Genomic DNA, 18,407 nt, shown 5'->3' on the forward strand with positions numbered 1-18,407 from the left:
TCCCCCCTGTATCCCCTCCCCCTTTTCTCCTCCCCCATATATCCCCTTCCCCCTGTATCCTCTCCCCCTAATCTCCTCCCACATGTATCCCCTCCCCCTGTATCCTCTCCCCCTTATCTCCTCCCCCATGTATCCCCTCCCCCTGATCTCCTCCCCCATGTATCCTCTCCCCCTATCTCCTCCCCCATGTATCCCCCCCTGTATCCTCTCCCCCTTATCTCCTCCCCCATGTATCCTCTCCCCCTTATCTCCTCCCCGTGTATCCTCTCACCCTTATCTCCTCCCCCCTGTATCCCTTCCACCCCGTATCCCCCCTGTATCCTCTACCCCCGTGTCCCCTCCCCCCGTATCCCTTCCACCCCCGTATACCCTCCCCCTGTATCCCCTCCCCCCTGTATCCTCTACCCCCGTATCCCCTCCCCCCCTGTATCCAATCCCCCCTGTATCCCCTCCCCCCCTGTATCCTCTCCCCCTTATCCCCTCCCCCCTGTATCCTCTCCCCCCTTATCCCCTCCCCCCTGTATCCTCCCCCCCTGTATCCCCTCCCCCCTGTATCCTCTCCCCCCCTGTATCCCCTCCCGTGTATCCTCTCCCCCTGTCCTCTCTCCTCTCCCCCCTGTATCCTCCCCACCTCTCTCCTCTCCCACTGTATCCCTTCCCCCTTGTATCCCCTTCCCCCTATATACTCTCCCCGTGTATCCTCTCCCCTCTGTAACTCCTCCCCCTGCATCCTCTCCCTCACTCTCTAAAATGACTATTTTGCCCGCACTAAACATGGCCGCCGCTGCCTATGCGGAGACCTACAAACGCATGAACACGTGACATTTATTAAGGGCGGGGTTACACAAACCTCGGGGAAATGGGCGGGGCAAAGGAACAACACGCTCTGTGCTGCACCGGTGTATGATGGGAAGCCGCGGGGAACCTGGGACACCGGAACCGGAAGAAAGAGACAGGTAGTGTGTGTGTGTGTGTGTGTGTGTGTGTGTGTGTGTGTGTGTGTGTGTGTGTGTGTGTGTGTGTGTCTCTGTCGCTGTCGCTGTCGCTGTGTCTCTGTCACACCTCCTCCGTGTGTGTGTCTCTGTCACACCTCCTCCCTGTGTGTGTGTGTGTGTCTCTGTCACACCTCCTCCCTGTGTGTGTGTGTGTCTCTGTCACACCTCCTCCCTGTGTGTGTGTGTGTCTCTGTCACACCTCCTCCCTGTGTGTGTCTCTGTCACACCTCCTCCGTGTGTGTGTGTGTCTCTGTCACACCTCCTCCGTGTGTGTGTGTCTCTGTCACACCTCCCTGTGTGTGTGTGTGTGTGTGTGTGTCTCTGTCACACCTCCTCCCTGTGTGTGTGTGTGTGTGTGTCTCTGTCACACCTCCTCCCTGTGTGTGTGTGTGTCTCTGTCACACCTCCTCCCTGTGTGTGTGTGTGTGTCTCTGTCACACCTCCTCCCTGTGTGTGTGTGTCTCTGTCACACCTCCTCCCTGTGTGTGTGTGTCTCTGTCACACCTCCTCCCTGTGTGTGTGTGTGTCTCTGTCACACCTCCTCCCTGTGTGTGTGTGTGTCTCTGTCACACCTCCTCCCTGTGTGTCTCTGTCACACCTCCTCCCTGTGTGTCTCTGTCACACCTCCTCCCTGTGTGTGTGTGTCTCTGTCACACCTCCTCCCTGTGTGTGTGTGTCTCTGTCACACCTCCTCCCTGTGTGTGTGTGTCTCTGTCACACCTCCTCCCTGTGTGTGTGTGTCTCTGTCACACCTCCTCCCTGTGTGTGTGTGTCTCTGTCACACCTCCTCCCTGTGTGTGTGTGTGTCTCTGTCACACCTCCTCCCTGTGTGTGTGTGTGTGTGTGTCTCTGTCACACCTCCTCCCTGTGTGTGTGTGTGTGTCTCTGTCACACCTCCTCCCTGTGTGTGTGTGTGTGTCTCTGTCACACCTCCTCCCTGTGTGTGTGTGTGTGTCTCTGTCACACCTCCTCCCTGTGTGTGTGTGTGTGTCTCTGTCACACCTCCTCCCTGTGTGTGTGTGTGTGTCTCTGTCACACCTCCTCCCTGTGTGTGTGTGTGTGTCTCTGTCACACCTCCTCCCTGTGTGTGTGTGTGTGTCTCTGTCACACCTCCTCCCTGTGTGTGTGTGTGTGTCTCTGTCACACCTCCTCCCTGTGTGTGTGTGTGTGTCTCTGTCACACCTCCTCCCTGTGTGTGTGTGTCTCTGTCACACCTCCTCCCTGTGTGTGTGTGTGTGTGTCGCTGTCACACCTCCTCCCTGTGTGTGTGTGTGTGTCGCTGTCACACCTCCTCCCTGTGTGTGTGTGTGTGTGTGTCTCTGTCACACCTCCTCCCTGTGTGTGTGTGTGTGTCTCTGTCACACCTCCTCCCTGTGTGTGTGTGTGTGTGTCTCTGTCACACCTCCTCCCTGTGTGTGTGTGTGTGTCTCTGTCACACCTCCTCCCTGTGTGTGTGTGTGTGTCTCTGTCACACCTCCTCCCTGTGTGTGTCTCTGTCACACCTCCTCCCTGTGTGTGTGTGTCTCTGTCACACCTCCTCCCTGTGTGTGTGTGTCTCTGTCACACCTCCTCCCTGTGTGTGTGTGTCTCTGTCACACCTCCTCCCTGTGTGTGTGTGTCTCTGTCACACCTCCTCCCTGTGTGTGTGTGTCTCTGTCACACCTCCTCCCTGTGTGTGTGTGTGTGTGTCTCTGTCACACCTCCTCCCTGTGTGTGTGTGTGTGTGTCTCTGTCACACCTCCTCCCTGTGTGTGTGTGTGTGTGTCTCTGTCACACCTCCTCCCTGTGTGTGTGTGTGTGTCTCTGTCACACCTCCTCCCTGTGTGTGTGTGTGTGTCTCTGTCACACCTCCTCCCTGTGTGTGTGTGTGTGTCTCTGTCACACCTCCTCCCTGTGTGTGTGTGTGTCTCTGTCACACCTCCTCCCTGTGTGTGTGTGTGTCTCTGTCACACCTCCTCCCTGTGTGTGTGTGTGTCTCTGTCACACCTCCTCCCTGTGTGTGTGTGTATCTCTGTCACTCCTCCTCCCTGTGTGTGTGTGTGTGTCTCTGTCACACCTCCTCCCTGTGTGTGTGTGTCTCTGTCACACCTCCTCCCTGTGTGTGTGTGTGTGTGTCTGTCACACCTCCTCCCTGTGTGTGTGTGTGTGTGTGTCTCTGTCACACCTCCTCCCTGTGTGTGCGTGTGTCTCTGTCACACCTCCTCCCTGTGTGTGTCTCTGTCACACCTCCTCCCTGTGTGTGTGTGTGTGTGTGTGTGTCTCTGTCACACCTCCTCCCTGTGTGTGTGTGTGTGTGTCTATGTCACACCTCCTCCCTGTGTGTGTGTGTGTGTGTCTCTGTCACACCTCCTCCCTGTGTGTGTGTGTGTCTCTGTCACACCTCCTCCCTGTGTGTGTGTGTGTGTGTGTGTGTGTGTCTCTGTCACACCTCCTCCCTGTGTGTGTGTGTGTGTGTCTCTGTCACACCTCCTCCCTGTGTGTGTGTGTGTCTCTGTCACACCTCCTCCCTGTGTGTGTGTGTGTCTCTGTCACACCTCCCTGTGTGTGTGTGTCTCTGTCACACCTCCTCCCTGTGTGTGTGTCTCTGTCACACCTCCTCCCTGTGTGTGTCTCTCACACCTCCTCCCTGTGTGTGTGTGTGTGTGTCTCTGTCACACCTCCTCCCTGTGTGTGTGTGTCTCTGTCACACCTCCTCCCTGTGTGTGTGTGTGTCTCTGTCACACCTCCCTGTGTGTGTGTGTGTCTCTGTCACACCTCCTCCCTGTGTGTGTGTGTGTCTCTGTCACACCTCCTCCCTGTGTGTGTGTGTGTGTCTCTGTCACACCTCCTCCCTGTGTGTGTGTCTCTGTCACACCTCCCTGTGTGTTTGTTTCTCTGTGTCTCTGTCACACCTCCCTGTGTGTTTGTTTCTCTGTCACACCTCCCTGTGTGTGTTTGTTTCTCTGTCACACCTCCCTGTGTGTGTTTGTTTCTCTGTCACACCTCCCTGTGTGTGTTTGTTTCTCTGTCACACCTCCCTGTGTGTGTTTGTTTCTCTGTCACACCTCCCTGTGTGTGTCTCTGTCACACCTCCTCCCTGTGTGTGTGTGTGTGTCTCTGTCACACCTCCTCCCTGTGTGTGTGTGTGTGTCTCTGTCACACCTCCTCCCTGTGTGTGTCTCTGTCACACCTTCCTGTGTGTGTGTGTGTGTCTCTGTCACACCTCCCTGTGTGTGTGTGTCTCTGTCACACCTCCCTGTGTGTGTGTGTGTCTGTCAAACCTCCCTGTGTGTGTGTGTGTGTCTTTCACACCTCCCTGTGTGTGTGTGTGTGTCTGTCACACCTCCCTGTGTGTGTGTGTGTCTCTGTCACACCTCCCTGTGTGTGTGTGTGTGTCTCTGTCACACCTCCCTGTGTGTGTGTGTGTGTCTCTGTCACACCTCCCTGTGTGTGTGTGTGTGTCTCTGTCACACCTCCCTGTGTGTGTGTGTGTCTCTGTCACACCTCCCTGTGTGTGTGTCTCTGTCACACCTCCTCCCTGTGTGTGTGTGTGTGTCTCTGTTACACCTCCTCCCTGTGTGTGTGTGTGTGTCTCTGTTACACCTCCTCCCTGTGTGTGTGTGTGTGTCTCTGTCACACCTCCTCCCTGTGTGTGTGTGTGTCTCTGTCACACCTCCTCCCTGTGTGTGTGTGTGTCTCTGTCACACCTCCTCCCTGTGTGTGTGTGTGTCTCTGTCACACCTCCTCCCTGTGTGTGTGTGTGTCTCTGTCACACCTCCTCCCTGTGTGTGTGTGTGTGTGTGTCTCTGTCACACCTCCTCCCTGTGTGTGTCTGTCACACCTCCTCCCTGTGTGTGTGTGTGTGTCTCTGTCACACCTCCTCCCTGTGTGTGTGTCTCTGTCACACCTCCTCCCTGTGTGTGTGTGTGTGTCTCTGTCACACCTCCTCCCTGTGTGTGTGTGTGTCTCTGTCACACCTCCTCCCTGTGTGTGTGTGTGTGTCTCTGTCACACCTCCTCCCTGTGTGTGTGTGTGTCTCTGTCACACCTCCTCCCTGTGTGTGTGTGTCTCTGTCACACCTCCTCCCTGTGTGTGTGTGTCTCTGTCACACCTCCTCCCTGTGTGTGTGTGTGTCTCTGTCACACCTCCCTGTGTGTGTGTGTGTCTCTGTCACACCTCCCTGTGTGTGTGTGTGTGTGTCTCTGTCACACCTCCCTGTGTGTGTCTCTGTCACACCTCCCTGTGTGTGTGTCTCTCTCACACCTCCCTGTGTGTGTGTGTGTGTGTGTCTCTGTCACACCTCCCTGTGTGTGTCTCTGTCACACCTCCTCCCTGTGTGTGTGTGTCTCTGTCACACTTCCTCCCTGTGTGTGTGTGTGTCTCTGTCACACCTCCTCCCTGTGTGTGTGTGTGTGTGTCTCTGTCACACCTCCTCCCTGTGTGTGTGTGTGTGTGTCTCTGTCACACCTCCTCCCTGTGTGTGTGTGTGTTTCTCTGTCACACCTCCCTGTGTGTGTGTGTGTGTGTCTCTGTCACACCTCCTCCCTGTGTGTGTGTGTGTTTCTCTGTCACACCTCCCTGTGTGTGTGTGTGTGTGTGTGTTTCTCTGTCACACCTCCCTGTGTGTGTGTGTGTGTGTTTCTCTGTCACACCTCCCTGTGTGTGTGTGTTTCTCTGTCACACCTCCCTGTGTGTGTTTCTCTGTCACACCTCCCTGTGTGTGTGTGTTTCTCTGTCACACCTCCTCGTGTGTGTGTGTTTCTCTGTCACACCTCCTCCGTGTGTGTGTGTGTCTCTGTCACACCTCCTCCGTGTGTGTGTGTGTCTCGGTCACACCTCCTCCCTGTGTGTGTGTGTGTCTCTGTCACACCTCCTCCCTGTGTGTGTGTGTGTTTCTCTGTCACACCTCCTCCCTGTGTCTCTGTCACACCTCTCTGTGTGTGTGTGTCTCTGTCACACCTCCTCCGTGTGTGTCTCTGTCACACCTCCTCCCTGTGTGTGTGTGTGTGTCTCTGTCACACCTTCTCCCTGTGTGTGTGTGTGTGTCTCTGTCACACCTCCTCCCTGTGTGTGTGTGTCTCTGTCACACCTCCTCCCTGTGTGTGTGTGTGTGTCTCTGTCACACCTCCTCCCTGTGTGTGTGTGTGTGTGTCTCTGTCACACCTCCTCCCTGTGTGTGTGTCTCTGTCACACCTCCTCCCTGTGTGTGTGTCTCTGTCACACCTCCTCCCTGTGTGTGTGTCTCTGTCACACCTCCTCCCTGTGTGTGTGTGTGTCTCTGTCACACCACCTCCCTGTGTGTGTGTGTCTGTCACACCACCTCCCTGTGTGTGTGTGTCTGTCACACCTCCTCCCTGTGTGTGTGTGTCTGTCACACCTCCTCCCTGTGTGTGTGTGTGTGTCTCTGTCACACCTCCTCCCTGTGTGTGTGTGTCACACCTCCCTGTGTGTGTGCCTGTCACACCTCCTCCCTGTGTGTGTCACACCTCCTCCCTGTGTGTGTGTGTGTGTCACACCTCCTCCCTGTGTGTGTGTGTGTCACACCTCCCTGTGTGTGTGTGTGTGTGTCACACCTCCTCCCTGTGTGTGTGTGTGTCACACCTCCTCCCTGTGTGTGTGTCACACCTCCTCCCTGTGTGTGTGTGTCACACCTCCTCTGTGTGTGTGTGTCACACTTCCTCCCTGTGTGTGTGTCACACCTCCTCACTGTGTGTGTGTCACACCTCCTCCCTGTGTGTGTCACACTTCCTCCGTGTGTGTGTGTGTCACACCTCCTCCCTGTGTGTGTCACACCTCCTCCCTGTGTGTGTCACACCTCCTCCCTGTGTGTGTCACACCTCCTCCCTGTGTGTGTCACACCTCCTCCCTGTGTGTGTCACACCTCCCTGTGTGTCACACCTCCTCCCTGTGTGTCACACCTCCTCCCTGTGTGTCACACCTCCTCCCTGTGTGTCACACCTCCTCCCTGTGTGTCACACCTCCTCCCTGTGTCACACCTCCTCCCTGTGTGTCACACCTCCCTGTGTGTCACACCTCCTCCCTGTGTGTCACAACTCCTCCCTGTGTGTGTCACACCTCCGTGTGTCACACCTCCTCCCTGTGTGTGTCTGTCACACCTCCTCCTGCCTGTGTGTGTGTCTCTGTCACACCTCCTCCTGCCTGTGTGTGTGTCTCTGTCACACCTCCTCCTGCCTGTGTGTGTGTGTCTCTGTCACACCTCCGTGTGTGTGTCTGTCACACCTCCTCCGTGTGTGTCTGTCACACCTCCTCCGTGTGTGTCTGTCACACCTCCTCCCTGTGTGTCTGTCACACCTCCTCCCTGTGTGTGTCACACCTCCTCCCTGTGTGTGTCACACCTCCTCCCTGTGTGTGTCACACCTCCTCCCTGTGTGTGTCACACCTCCTCCCTGTGTGTGTCACACCTCCTCCCTGTGTGTCACACCTCCTCCCTGTGTGTGTCACACCTCCTCCCTGTGTGCGTGTGTGTCACACCTCCTCCCTGTGTGCGTGTGTGTCACACCTCCTCCCTGTGTGCGTGTGTGTCACACCTCCTCCCTGTGTGCGTGTGTGTCACACCTCCTCCCTGTGTGCGTGTCACACCTCCTCCCTGTGTGTGTGTCACACCTCCTCCCTGTGTGTGTGTCACACCTCCTCCCTGTGTGTGTGTCACACCTCCTCCCTGTGTGTGTGTCACACCTCCTCCCTGTGTGTGTGTCACACCTCCTCCCTGTGTGCGTGTGTGTGTCACACCTCCTCCCTGTGTGCGTGTGTGTCACACCTCCTCCCTGTGTGCGTGTGTGTCACACCTCCTCCCTGTGTGCGTGTGTGTCACACCTCCTCCCTGTGTGCGTGTGTGTCACACCTCCTCCCTGTGTGCGTGTGTGTCACACCTCCTCCCTGTGTGCGTGTGTCACACCTCCTCCCTGTGTGCGTGTGTGTCACACCTCCTCCCTGTGTGCGTGTGTGTCACACCTCCTCCCTGTGTGCGTGTGTGTCACACCTCCTCCCTGTGTGCGTGTGTGTCACACCTCCTCCCTGTGTGCGTGTGTGTCACACCTCCTCCCTGTGTGCGTGTGTGTCACACCTCCTCCCTGTGTGCGTGTGTGTCACACCTCCTCCCTGTGTGCGTGTGTGTCACACCTCCTCCCTGTGTGCGTGTGTGTCACACCTCCTCCCTGTGTGCGTGTGTGTCACACCTCCTCCCTGTGTGCGTGTGTGTCACACCTCCTCCCTGTGTGCGTGTGTGTCACACCTCCTCCCTGTGTGTGTGTGTGTCACACCTCCTCCCTGTGTGTGTGTGTGTCACACCTCCTCCCTGTGTGTGTGTGTGTCACACCTCCTCCCTGTGTGTGTGTATGTGTGTCACACCTCCTCCCTGTGTGTGTGTATGTGTGTCACACCTCCTCCCTGTGTGTGTGTATGTGTGTCACACCTCCTCCCTGTGTGTGTGTATGTGTGTCACACCTCCTCCCTGTGTGTGTGTATGTGTGTCTCACACCTCCACCTCGCCGGAACAAGAGATTAGTGTATCTCGAAAGTTGGCACAAATAAAAGCATTTCGTTAGCCACATAACGGTTTCGTCTTTTCGTTTTTGATTATTGAAGCTCGGCTAACACAGTACAGATACCTCTACATCAAAATATGGATGATACCACATTGTACCGCACTCAAATGAAGCTAAAGGATTTACTGAAAAAAACAGGCACAACTAGAACGTGATATCATCTTCCTCAGCAAATGCAAAAAGGAGCATCTGATCCCAAAAGGACTCATTTTCAAAAACCCATTTGCAAACACATACAACACACAATTCTCACAACAATTGTGCACCAGGAACTCTTCAAGATTAAGGAACCATCTGATCAGCATCTGTTACAGTAACAGGAGAAAGACAAAAGCGACAATAGACAGCATCCTGGAGACAGGAGAAATACACGCAGACACATGGAGAGGACTCCAAACATTCCATGAAAAACTCCTGAAGGGTCTTATTAGCAACAAGGAAAAGAAACTGCACAGACTGAGGCTAAGAATGAGATACTCTGCAGCAGCCAGCACAACAACTAATAATCCAAACATTGACAGTCACCAAGAGCAGGACTGCACTGTTAACCTCTCAGATTACACACCTAATCAAGCAGAGTCCTCAGTATTATCAAAGGGTCTCACATTCTGCCCTACCAAGCCTATGGACAAGATTGAGCTGTGCAGTGACCTGGAAGAGTTCTTCAGAAGGCTGCGTCTTAAGGAGTTCTTCCATGACAGACACTGCAAAGATCGTGCCAACACTGCAGAAGGAGAGCTGCTGCACATGAGCAGGGAGAAGCAAAAATCCAACTGGCTCCCACAAACTGGGCGCAATCCCACATTGGACCGGTACATTGAAAGCTTCAGACACAGCGCCAAAACCACCATCCTGGAAAAAGTAAGGAAACAAACATATAATCTGACACTGATGGAGAGGAGAGCCATAGAATCGCTAAAGGCCAACCACAACATAACAATCAAACCTGCAGACAAGGGAGGAGCAGTGGTCATAATGAACACCACAGACTACCTGCGGGAAGCACACTGGCAACTCTCTGATTCAAAGTACTACACCCAACTGCAGGAGGATCCAACTAAAAAATACATGAGAGAACTCAACAGGATCATTAAAACACTCCCAATCCGCACGAGAACAAATTCTGGACCTGATACCAGTTAACCCAAAACCTGGCACATTGAACATGCTCCCCAAAATTCACAAAGAGGGCAACCCTGGGCACCCTATTATCTCTGGATCTGGCACACTGACTGAGAATATTTCTGGCTGGGTGGAGAGCATTCTCAAACCACTTGTCAGGAACACACCCAGCTATATCCAGGACACCACAGACCTGCTAAACAAACGTAATGCTCCCAACAGGAACACTACTAGCAACCATGGATTTAGAGTCACTTTACACTAACATCCCCCGCAAAGATGGGATTTCAGCCTGCAGAAACTTTCTGGGACCGCAGAGACAGTGACTAAATGCATTGAATTTATTCTGACCTATAACTATTTCACAATTGGAAATGACACATACCTCCATACAACCGGGACAGCTATGGGCATTCGGATGGTGCCACAGTATGCCAATCTGTTCTGCGCAAAACTGGAAAGTGACTTTCTCTCCACCTGTCACTTGAAGCCCCTTACATACCTTCGGTAGATCAATGACAGCCTCCTGATTTGGACCTACAGTTCCATGAGAACTTCAATACGTTCCATCCGAGAATCAACCTCAAACTCGCCCATTCCCCGGACGAAGTATATTTCCTAGACGCCACCATTACTATAAAGAACAACCAACTACAGACTTCTGTACACCGCAAATCTACACACACATATAATATATATTCTCAAGAAATGGATAGACGATACTGTTCTGTGGCTAACGATAAGCTTTTTTGTGCGAGCTTTCGAGCGATGGTACATTGAATGAAGCAAGGTTTAACTTAAAAACCATGCATATAAGAATGTTATCTGTGACTGAAACCTAACCCCCCCGTGTAGTATGTGATTTATGACTTGAAGTGTTAAATAGTCCCTTTATTGGTGTGTGTGTTTGTGTGTGTAAATATACATTTGTAGAGTGCTCACAGTGTATACAGCACTTTACAAAAGGTGTGTGTGGAGTGGGAGTGTATATCAATGTTGTGAGTAGGTGTGGAAATGTAAGAGGCTGTAGCATTACTAAAAGTGTGTGTAGATACCTATTGGTATATAGGGATGGAATTAGATAGAGTATTTGTATGTGTAAGAGACAGCTGTATGTGCATACATATAGCGCAGTATGTATAGACATGGCTTTTAGCGCTCATGGGAAGAGAGTTCTCTTGTGTCAATGGTGCCTCATAAAACTTTGGTCTCTGTTTAGGCCACCGCTAAGTGTTCCGAACAGTTGCATAAATTTGTATTCATGCAACCGTCTCTTTCGGTGTTCTAAGATTACCTTTGAGTATGGCCACCTTCAGATCGTTCATCTTATGGCCAGAGTCATAGAAATGTTCGCTGACAGGACCATCTCTTGTTACGCGTGTGATGCTGTGGCGATGCAGGTTCATTCTCTTGTTTAACCCCTGTCCCGTCTCACCTATGTAGTAGCAGCCCCCTGGGCATTTCATGCACATGATGAGGTACACGACATTGCATGAGGAACAGGTGGTGAACCTTCCTCTGATTTTGTATTCCTGTGTGGTATTTGTATTGTGCCCGCTGTATGGAGCATTGCGCAGGTTTTGCATCTTACGTCCTGGCATGGTCTTGTCCTGAATTCATTTGTACCGTTGAATACTTTACTCCTCACCATCATTTTATTGAGATTATAAGGTTGTCTGTATGATAAGGGTGTTTCAGGGAAGATTCCTAGACACCACCATTACTATAAAGACCAACCAACTACAGACTTCTATAAACCGCAAACGTGTGTGTGGCTCTATATCTACACATCCATACACACACACATCTGCGCACACCTGCACACGCACGCACATACACGTACACCCACGTACACCCACATACACGCACACGTACACCCACATAGATACACCCACATACATGCACACGTACACCCACATACATGCAGACGTACACCCACATACACGCACACGTACACCCACATACACGCACACATACACGTATGTTCCCCCCCCTCTTTTTTTTTCTTTTCATTTTCTGTCTCTGTCCCCCTCTGTCTCTCTCTCTCTCTCCTCTGTCTTTCTGTCCATGAGACATTAGCTTGTACAGTTCAACCCCCTTATAACGCTGTGCTTGGGGTCCAAAGAATCACATTGCGCTATAAGCGGATCGCGTATGAAATAATGTACAATTGTATGCATTGTACAATAAAGTGTTTAAGATACCAATAATCGTGTTGTAAAGTATTCATGAATACGAAAATTGGGAGCCACGCTTGCATCGCGTTATAACCGGATTTGCGTTGTAACGGGTCGCGTTATAACGGGGTTCAGCTGTACTTCCGACATTTCTCTTCCAGATGTTCCCGGAGATGACATGTCTGGTACAGAACCCACGTGCAGTCACCAGATATTCTTTTTGTCGATCAGTCACTGTGCAAGTATGTAATAAAACCTATACTGTTCATCTGTGCTCTGTAAAAATCTCATGCCTGAATGACACGATAATGTTCTTTGGAGAAACATGAGTTTGCAGCCTGCAAACAGTGAGAGGTCTAAGTGGATCAGATTAGTCCTGATACGGGTTTATTTCAGGTTACACATGGTCTTGGTGTTCGTTATGAATCGAATAAGCTCTCCTGGAAGCTCCAGCTCTCAGCGCAGGCGTTTGGCTCTTGGAATCATTATCCTGCTCCTTGTCGATGTGATCTGGGTTGCTTCCTCTGAGCTGACCTCAGTGAGTAACATTCCTCTACGCATCATATATCTGCAATATGGCTGATAGATCATGTTAACGAAAGCAATGTTTTCTTTTTCAGTACATATTTCAGGAGTACAACAAACCCTTTTTCAGCACCTTTGCAAAAACATCTTTGTTTGTTCTGTACCTTCTGGGGTTCATTGTGTGGAGGCCGTGGAGACAGCAGTGCACAAATCGTCTCAGCGGGAGACATGCAGCTTTTGTGAGTGTTTATTCCTCTCAAACTGTTATTTCTTTTCTTGTTCTGTGCGGAGTCTTAAGGCTGTGATTACTCGTGCAAGTGGGATTGTAATATCAATAGAAATCAGCACTGTAAGGGTAGTCCCTGAGAGCTGTCCAAGTAGTAATTAAAAAAAAAAAGTTAATTGAATTGGCTTCCCCATACGAATCTTACCATGCTTAAAGTGAAGATCTCTCTGCCTTTTCTCTCTTTAGAAATTAATTACACAATATATTTCTTATAGGCTACTGAATGGGGAAATGTTTGTCAATCAAGTGTTTCATGTTCCCTTTACCCACCTTGGAAGGAGAGGACAAGAGAAAAGGAGGGCTTTGCCTGTGCAAACTCTTGTTAAACACATATAATATTCAACAGTGTTGAGAGGGAGAGATTTGGAAACCGCGAGTTGGGATATTAGAGACCTTTCATATTGCAAAGACCTTTCATATTGCAGAGAACTTTGTGTGGAACACTCGGGATGAGGATCAGAGCCATCTTCTGCAAGCAGTATATAGATAGGTAGAGTCACACCAATTGCCAAAAAAAATGAAACAGTATTGATGTCCTGTTGCAGACTAACCCAATACAGAAAAGAATTGGTGTTCGTGCTGGGCACACCAATATTGTTCTGTACTAGTTTTGGGTGGGCTTAGGGTCCCTCCTTCTGTTCCCATGCACATGACACATTAAATTCTGATTACATTTTGGAGTGCTGCCTATACCCCATACTTTTTGCATCAAAGCCCCAATGTTCCAACTGAGGGGATAGACATAGTATATCACACAGAATTGATCCAAAGTACCCAAATTGTTGCACTCCGTACATACAGTAATATAATGATAGGACTGTAATAGACCTTCAGATAATGTCTGATAGGCGATCATAGTGGATCAAAGTGGACCTGCTAATTTAGTAAAACCAAAAAATAACAAAACTTTAATACATCCAAAATATATAATATACACAATCAAATGAAGTATTTACAATAGAAAATGTATAAAATTCCGCTAAGTGTCACTCAGTTATTGTGTCCATAATCCAAACAGATAAATATAATAGCATTGTATAATCATATACATGCATACCCCACATTATGGTGGTCATGGAAGCCTCTCTCCAGCTAGAAGATATTCCCAAAGATAATGGTGGTCATGGAAGCCTCTCTCCAGCTAGAAGGTATTCCCAAAGATCATGGTGGTCATGGAAGCCTCTCTCCAGCTAGAAGGTATTCCCAAAGATCACGGTGGTCATGGAAGCCTCTCTCCAGCTAGAAGGTATTCCCAAAGATCACGGTGGTCATGGAAGCCTCTCTCCAGCTAGAAGGTATTCCCAAAGATCACGGTGGTCATGGAAGCCTCTCTCCAGCTAGAAGGTATTCCCAAAGATCACGGTGGTCATGGAAGCCTCTCTCCAGCTAGAAGATATTCCCAAAGATAATGTTGGTCATGGAAGCCTCTCTCCAGCTAGAAGGTATTCCCAAAGATCATGGTGGTCATGGAAGCCTCTCTCCAGCTAGAAGGTATTCCCAAAGATCACGGTGGTCATGGAAGCCTCTCTCCAGCTAGAAGGTATTCCCAAAGATCACGGTGGTCATGGAAGCCTCTCTCCAGCTAGAAGGTATTCCCAAAGATCACGGTGGTCATGGAAGCCTCTCTCCAGCTAGAAGGTATTCCCAAAGATCACGGTGGTCATGGAAGCCTCTCTCCAGCTAGAAGGTATTCCCAAAGATCATGGTGGTCATGGAAGCCTCTCTCCAGCTAGATAGAAGGTATTTCCAGCATTCCCTGTCTTGATGACTTTATGATAAAAGCTGAATCATCAGCACAACTGATGGAAGATACCCAGAGAGTACTGAAGACCCCAATCCGTTACGGATGGTTGATAAATGGGGAGAAAAACATGCATGTTACATTCCAAAGGTTTCGGTTTTTGTGTATATTATTCAAGGCCGTTAAATATTTTATCTGCCTTCAAAAAGATGCGCTGCATTAATACAATGCGAATCGAAAAGAGAGCGTATTTCTCTCCCTTCAGCCAGACAATGCATAAAGCTGTTGGTTTTCGTGAGCTGTAATAGAAACAGTAGCATGGGCAAGAAAGCATATTGGGCTTCTCTCAGCAAGGGACAAGCAGATCAGTTCTCTACATATAAGAATTTCCTTCTCTATGGATATCGCTCTTCAGGTAGGGAAAGATACTCCGAAAAGGTTTTCCACTATTGATCAGGAATTGGCAGATCAATACTATTGATGCCAGAACTCTGTGTTAGGGGGGCACATTACTGCAGATGACCAGCTCTCTGTGTTAGGGGGGCACATTACTGCAGATGACCAGCTCTGTGTTAGGGGGGCACATTACTGCTGATGACCAGCTCTCTGTGTTAGGGGGGCACATTACGGTAGATGACCAGCTCTCTGTGTTGGGGGGGCACATTACGGTAGATGACCAGCTCTCTGTGTTAGGGGGGCACATTACGGCAGATGACCAGCTCTCTGTGTTAGGGGGGCACATTACGGCAGATGACCAGCTCTGTGTTAGGGGGGCACATTACTGCTGATGACCAGCTCTCTGTGTTAGGGGGGCACATTACGGCAGATGACCAGCTTTCTGTGTTAGGGGGGCACATTACAGCAGATGACCAGCTCTCTGTGTTAGGGGGGCACATTACTGCAGATGACCAGCTCTCTGTGTTAGGGGGGCACATTACTGCAGATGACCAGCTCTCTGTGTTAGGGGGGCACATTACTGCAGATGACCAGCTCTGTGTTAGGGGGGCACATTACTGCTGATGACCAGCTCTCTGTGTTAGGGGGGCACATTACGGTAGATGACCAGCTCTCTGTGTTGGGGGGGCACATTACGGTAGATGACCAGCTCTCTGTGTTAGGGGGGCACATTACGGCAGATGACCAGCTCTCTGTGTTAGGGGGGCACATTACGGCAGATGACCAGCTCTCTGTGTTAGGGGGGCACATTACGGCAGATGACCAGCTCTGTGTTAGGGGGGCACATTACTGCTGATGACCAGCTCTCTGTGTTAGGGGGGCACATTACGGCAGATGACCAGCTTTCTGTGTTAGGGGGGCACATTACGGCAGATGACCAGCTCTCTGTGTTAGGGGGGCACATTACTGCAGATGACCAGCTCTCTGTGTTAGGGGGGCACATTACTGCTGATGACCAGCTCTCTGTGTTAGGGGGGCACATTACGGCAGATGACCAGCTCTCTGTGTTAGGGGGGCACATTACTGCAGATGACCAGCTCTCTGTGTTAGTGGGGCACATTACTGCAGATGACCAGCTCTCTGTGTTAGGGGGGCACATTACTGCAGATGACCAGCTCTCTGTGTTAGGGGGGCACATTACTGCAGATGACCAGCTCTCTGTGTTAGGGGAGCACATTACTGCAGATGACCAGCTCTCTGTGTTAGGGGGGCACATTACTGCTGATGACCAGCTCTCTATGTTATGGGGGCACATTACGGCAGATGACCAGCTCTCTGTGTTAGGGGGGCACATTACTGCAGATGACCAGCTCTCTGTGTTATGGGGGCACATTACTGCAGATGACCAGCTCTGTGTTAGGGGGGCACATTACGGCTGATGACCAGCTCTCTGTGTTAGGGGGGCACATTACTGCAGATGACCAGCTCTCTGTGTTATGGGGGCACATTACAGCAGATGACCAGCTCTCTGTGTTAGGGGGGCACATTACTGCTGATGACCAGCTTTCTATGTTATGGGGGCACATTACGGCAGATGACCAGCTCTCTGTGTTAGGGGGGCACATTACTGCAGATGACCAGCTCTCTGTGTTATGGGGGCACATTACGGCAGATGACCAGCTCTCTGTGTTAGGGGGGCACATTACGGCAGATGACCAGCTCTCTGTGTTAGGGGGCACATTACTGCTGATGACCAGCTCTCTGTGTTAGGGGGGCAAATTACTGCAGATGACCAGCTCTGTGTGTTATGGGGGCACATTACTGCAGATGACCAGCTCTGTGTTAGGGGGGCACATTACGGCTGATGACCAGCTCTCTGTGTTAGGGGGGCACATTACTGCAGATGACCAGCTCTCTGTGTTATGGGGGCACATTACAGCAGATGACCAGCTCTCTGTGTTAGGGGGGCACATTACTGCTGATGACCAGCTTTCTATGTTATGGGGGCACATTACGGCAGATGACCAGCTCTCTGTGTTAGGGGGGCACATTACTGCAGATGACCAGCTCTCTGTGTTAGGGGGGCACATTACTGCAGATGACCAGCTCTCTGTGTTAGGGGGGCACATTACGGCAGATGACCAGCTCTCTGTGTTAGGGGAGCACATTACTGCTGATGACCAGCTCTCTGTGTTAGGGGGGCAAATTACTGCAGATGACCAGCTCTGTGTGTTATGGGGGCACATTACTGCAGATGACCAGCTCTGTGTTAGGGGGGCACATTACGGCAGATGACCAGCTCTCTGTGTTAGGGGGGCAGATGACCAGCTCTGTGTGTTATGGGGGCACATTACTGCATATGACCAGTTCTGTGTTAGGGGGGCACATTACGGCAGATGACCAGCTCTGTGTTAGGGGGGCACATTACGGCAGATGACTAGCTCTCTGTGTTAGGGGGGCACATTACGGCAGATGACCAGCTCTCTGTGTTAGGGGGGCACATTACGGCAGATGACCAGCTCTCTGTGTTAGGGGGGCACATTACTGCAGATTACCAGCTCTCTGTGTTAGGGGGGCACATTACGGCAGATGACCAGCTCTCTGTGTTAGGGGGGCACATTACTGCAGATGACCAGCTCTCTGTGTTAGGGGGGCACATTACGGCAGATGACCAGCTCTCTGTGTTAGGGGGGCACATTACGGCAGATGACCAGCTCTCTGTGTTAGGGTGGCACATTACGGCAGATGACCAGCTCTCTGTGTTAGGGGGGCACATTACTGCTGATGACCAGCTCTCTGTGTTAGGGGGGAACATTACTGCAGATGACCAGCTCTCTGTGTTAGGGGGGCACATTACTGCAGATGACCAGCTCTCTGTGTTAGGGGGGCACATTACTGCAGATGACCAGCTCTCTGTGTTATGGGGGCACATTACGGCAGATGACCAGCTCTCTGTGTTAGGGGGGCACATTACGGCAGATGACCAGCTCTCTGTGTTAGGGGGGCACATTACTGCAGATGACCAGCTCTCTGTGTTAGGGGGGCACATTACGGCAGATGACCAGCTCTCTGTGTTAGGGGGGCACATTACGGCAGATGACCAGCTCTGTGTGTTATGGGGGCACATTACTGCAGATGACCAGCTCTGTGTTAGGGGGGCACATTACGGCAGATGACCAGCTCTCTGTGTTAGGGGGGCAGATGACCAGCTCTGTGTGTTATGGGGGCACATTACTGCAGATGACCAGTTCTGTGTTAGGGGGGCACATTACTGCAGATGACCAGCTCTCTGTGTTATGGGGGCACATTACGGCAGATGACCAGCTCTCTGTGTTAGGGGGGCACATTACAGCAGATGACCAGCTCTCTGTGTTAGGGGGGCACATTACTGCTGATGACCAGCTCTCTGTGTTAGGGGAGCACATTACTGCTGATGACCAGCTCTCTGTGTTATGGGGGCACATTACTGCAGATGACCAGCTCTGTGTGTTATGGGGGCACATTACAGCAGATGACCAGCTCTCTGTGTTAGGGGGGCACATTACTGCAGATGACCAGCTCTGTGTTAGGGGGGCACATTACGGCAGATGACCAGCTCTCTGTGTTAGGGTGGGCAGATGA

General features: G+C 51.3%; 1 protein-coding gene across 6 annotated transcripts in view; it reads left to right on the top strand.

The window, feature by feature from the left end:
• The first annotated feature begins 694 nt into the window (after positions 1-694).
• SLC35F5 (solute carrier family 35 member F5) overlaps positions 695-18,407 on the top strand; it is a 103,004-nt gene continuing 85,291 nt past the window's right edge. The window contains exons 1-5 of one of the 6 annotated variants that reach the window (XM_075609951.1): positions 906-956; positions 8,580-11,061; positions 12,000-12,080; positions 12,235-12,376; positions 12,459-12,602. In XM_075609951.1, the coding sequence (XP_075466066.1) occupies positions 12,242-12,376; positions 12,459-12,602 (279 nt within the window). In that variant the 5' untranslated portion in view covers positions 906-956; positions 8,580-11,061; positions 12,000-12,080; positions 12,235-12,241. Of the gene's footprint in view, positions 957-8,579; positions 11,062-11,999; positions 12,081-12,234; positions 12,377-12,458; positions 12,603-18,407 lie in introns of all 6 variants that reach the window. The other 5 variants (XM_075609950.1, XM_075609954.1, XR_012802774.1 and 2 more) reach the window with 5 other exon arrangements.

The sequence above is a fragment of the Ascaphus truei genome, chromosome 7 (assembly GCF_040206685.1).
Source record: "Ascaphus truei isolate aAscTru1 chromosome 7, aAscTru1.hap1, whole genome shotgun sequence".
Classification (NCBI taxonomy): Eukaryota; Metazoa; Chordata; class Amphibia; order Anura; family Ascaphidae; genus Ascaphus; species Ascaphus truei.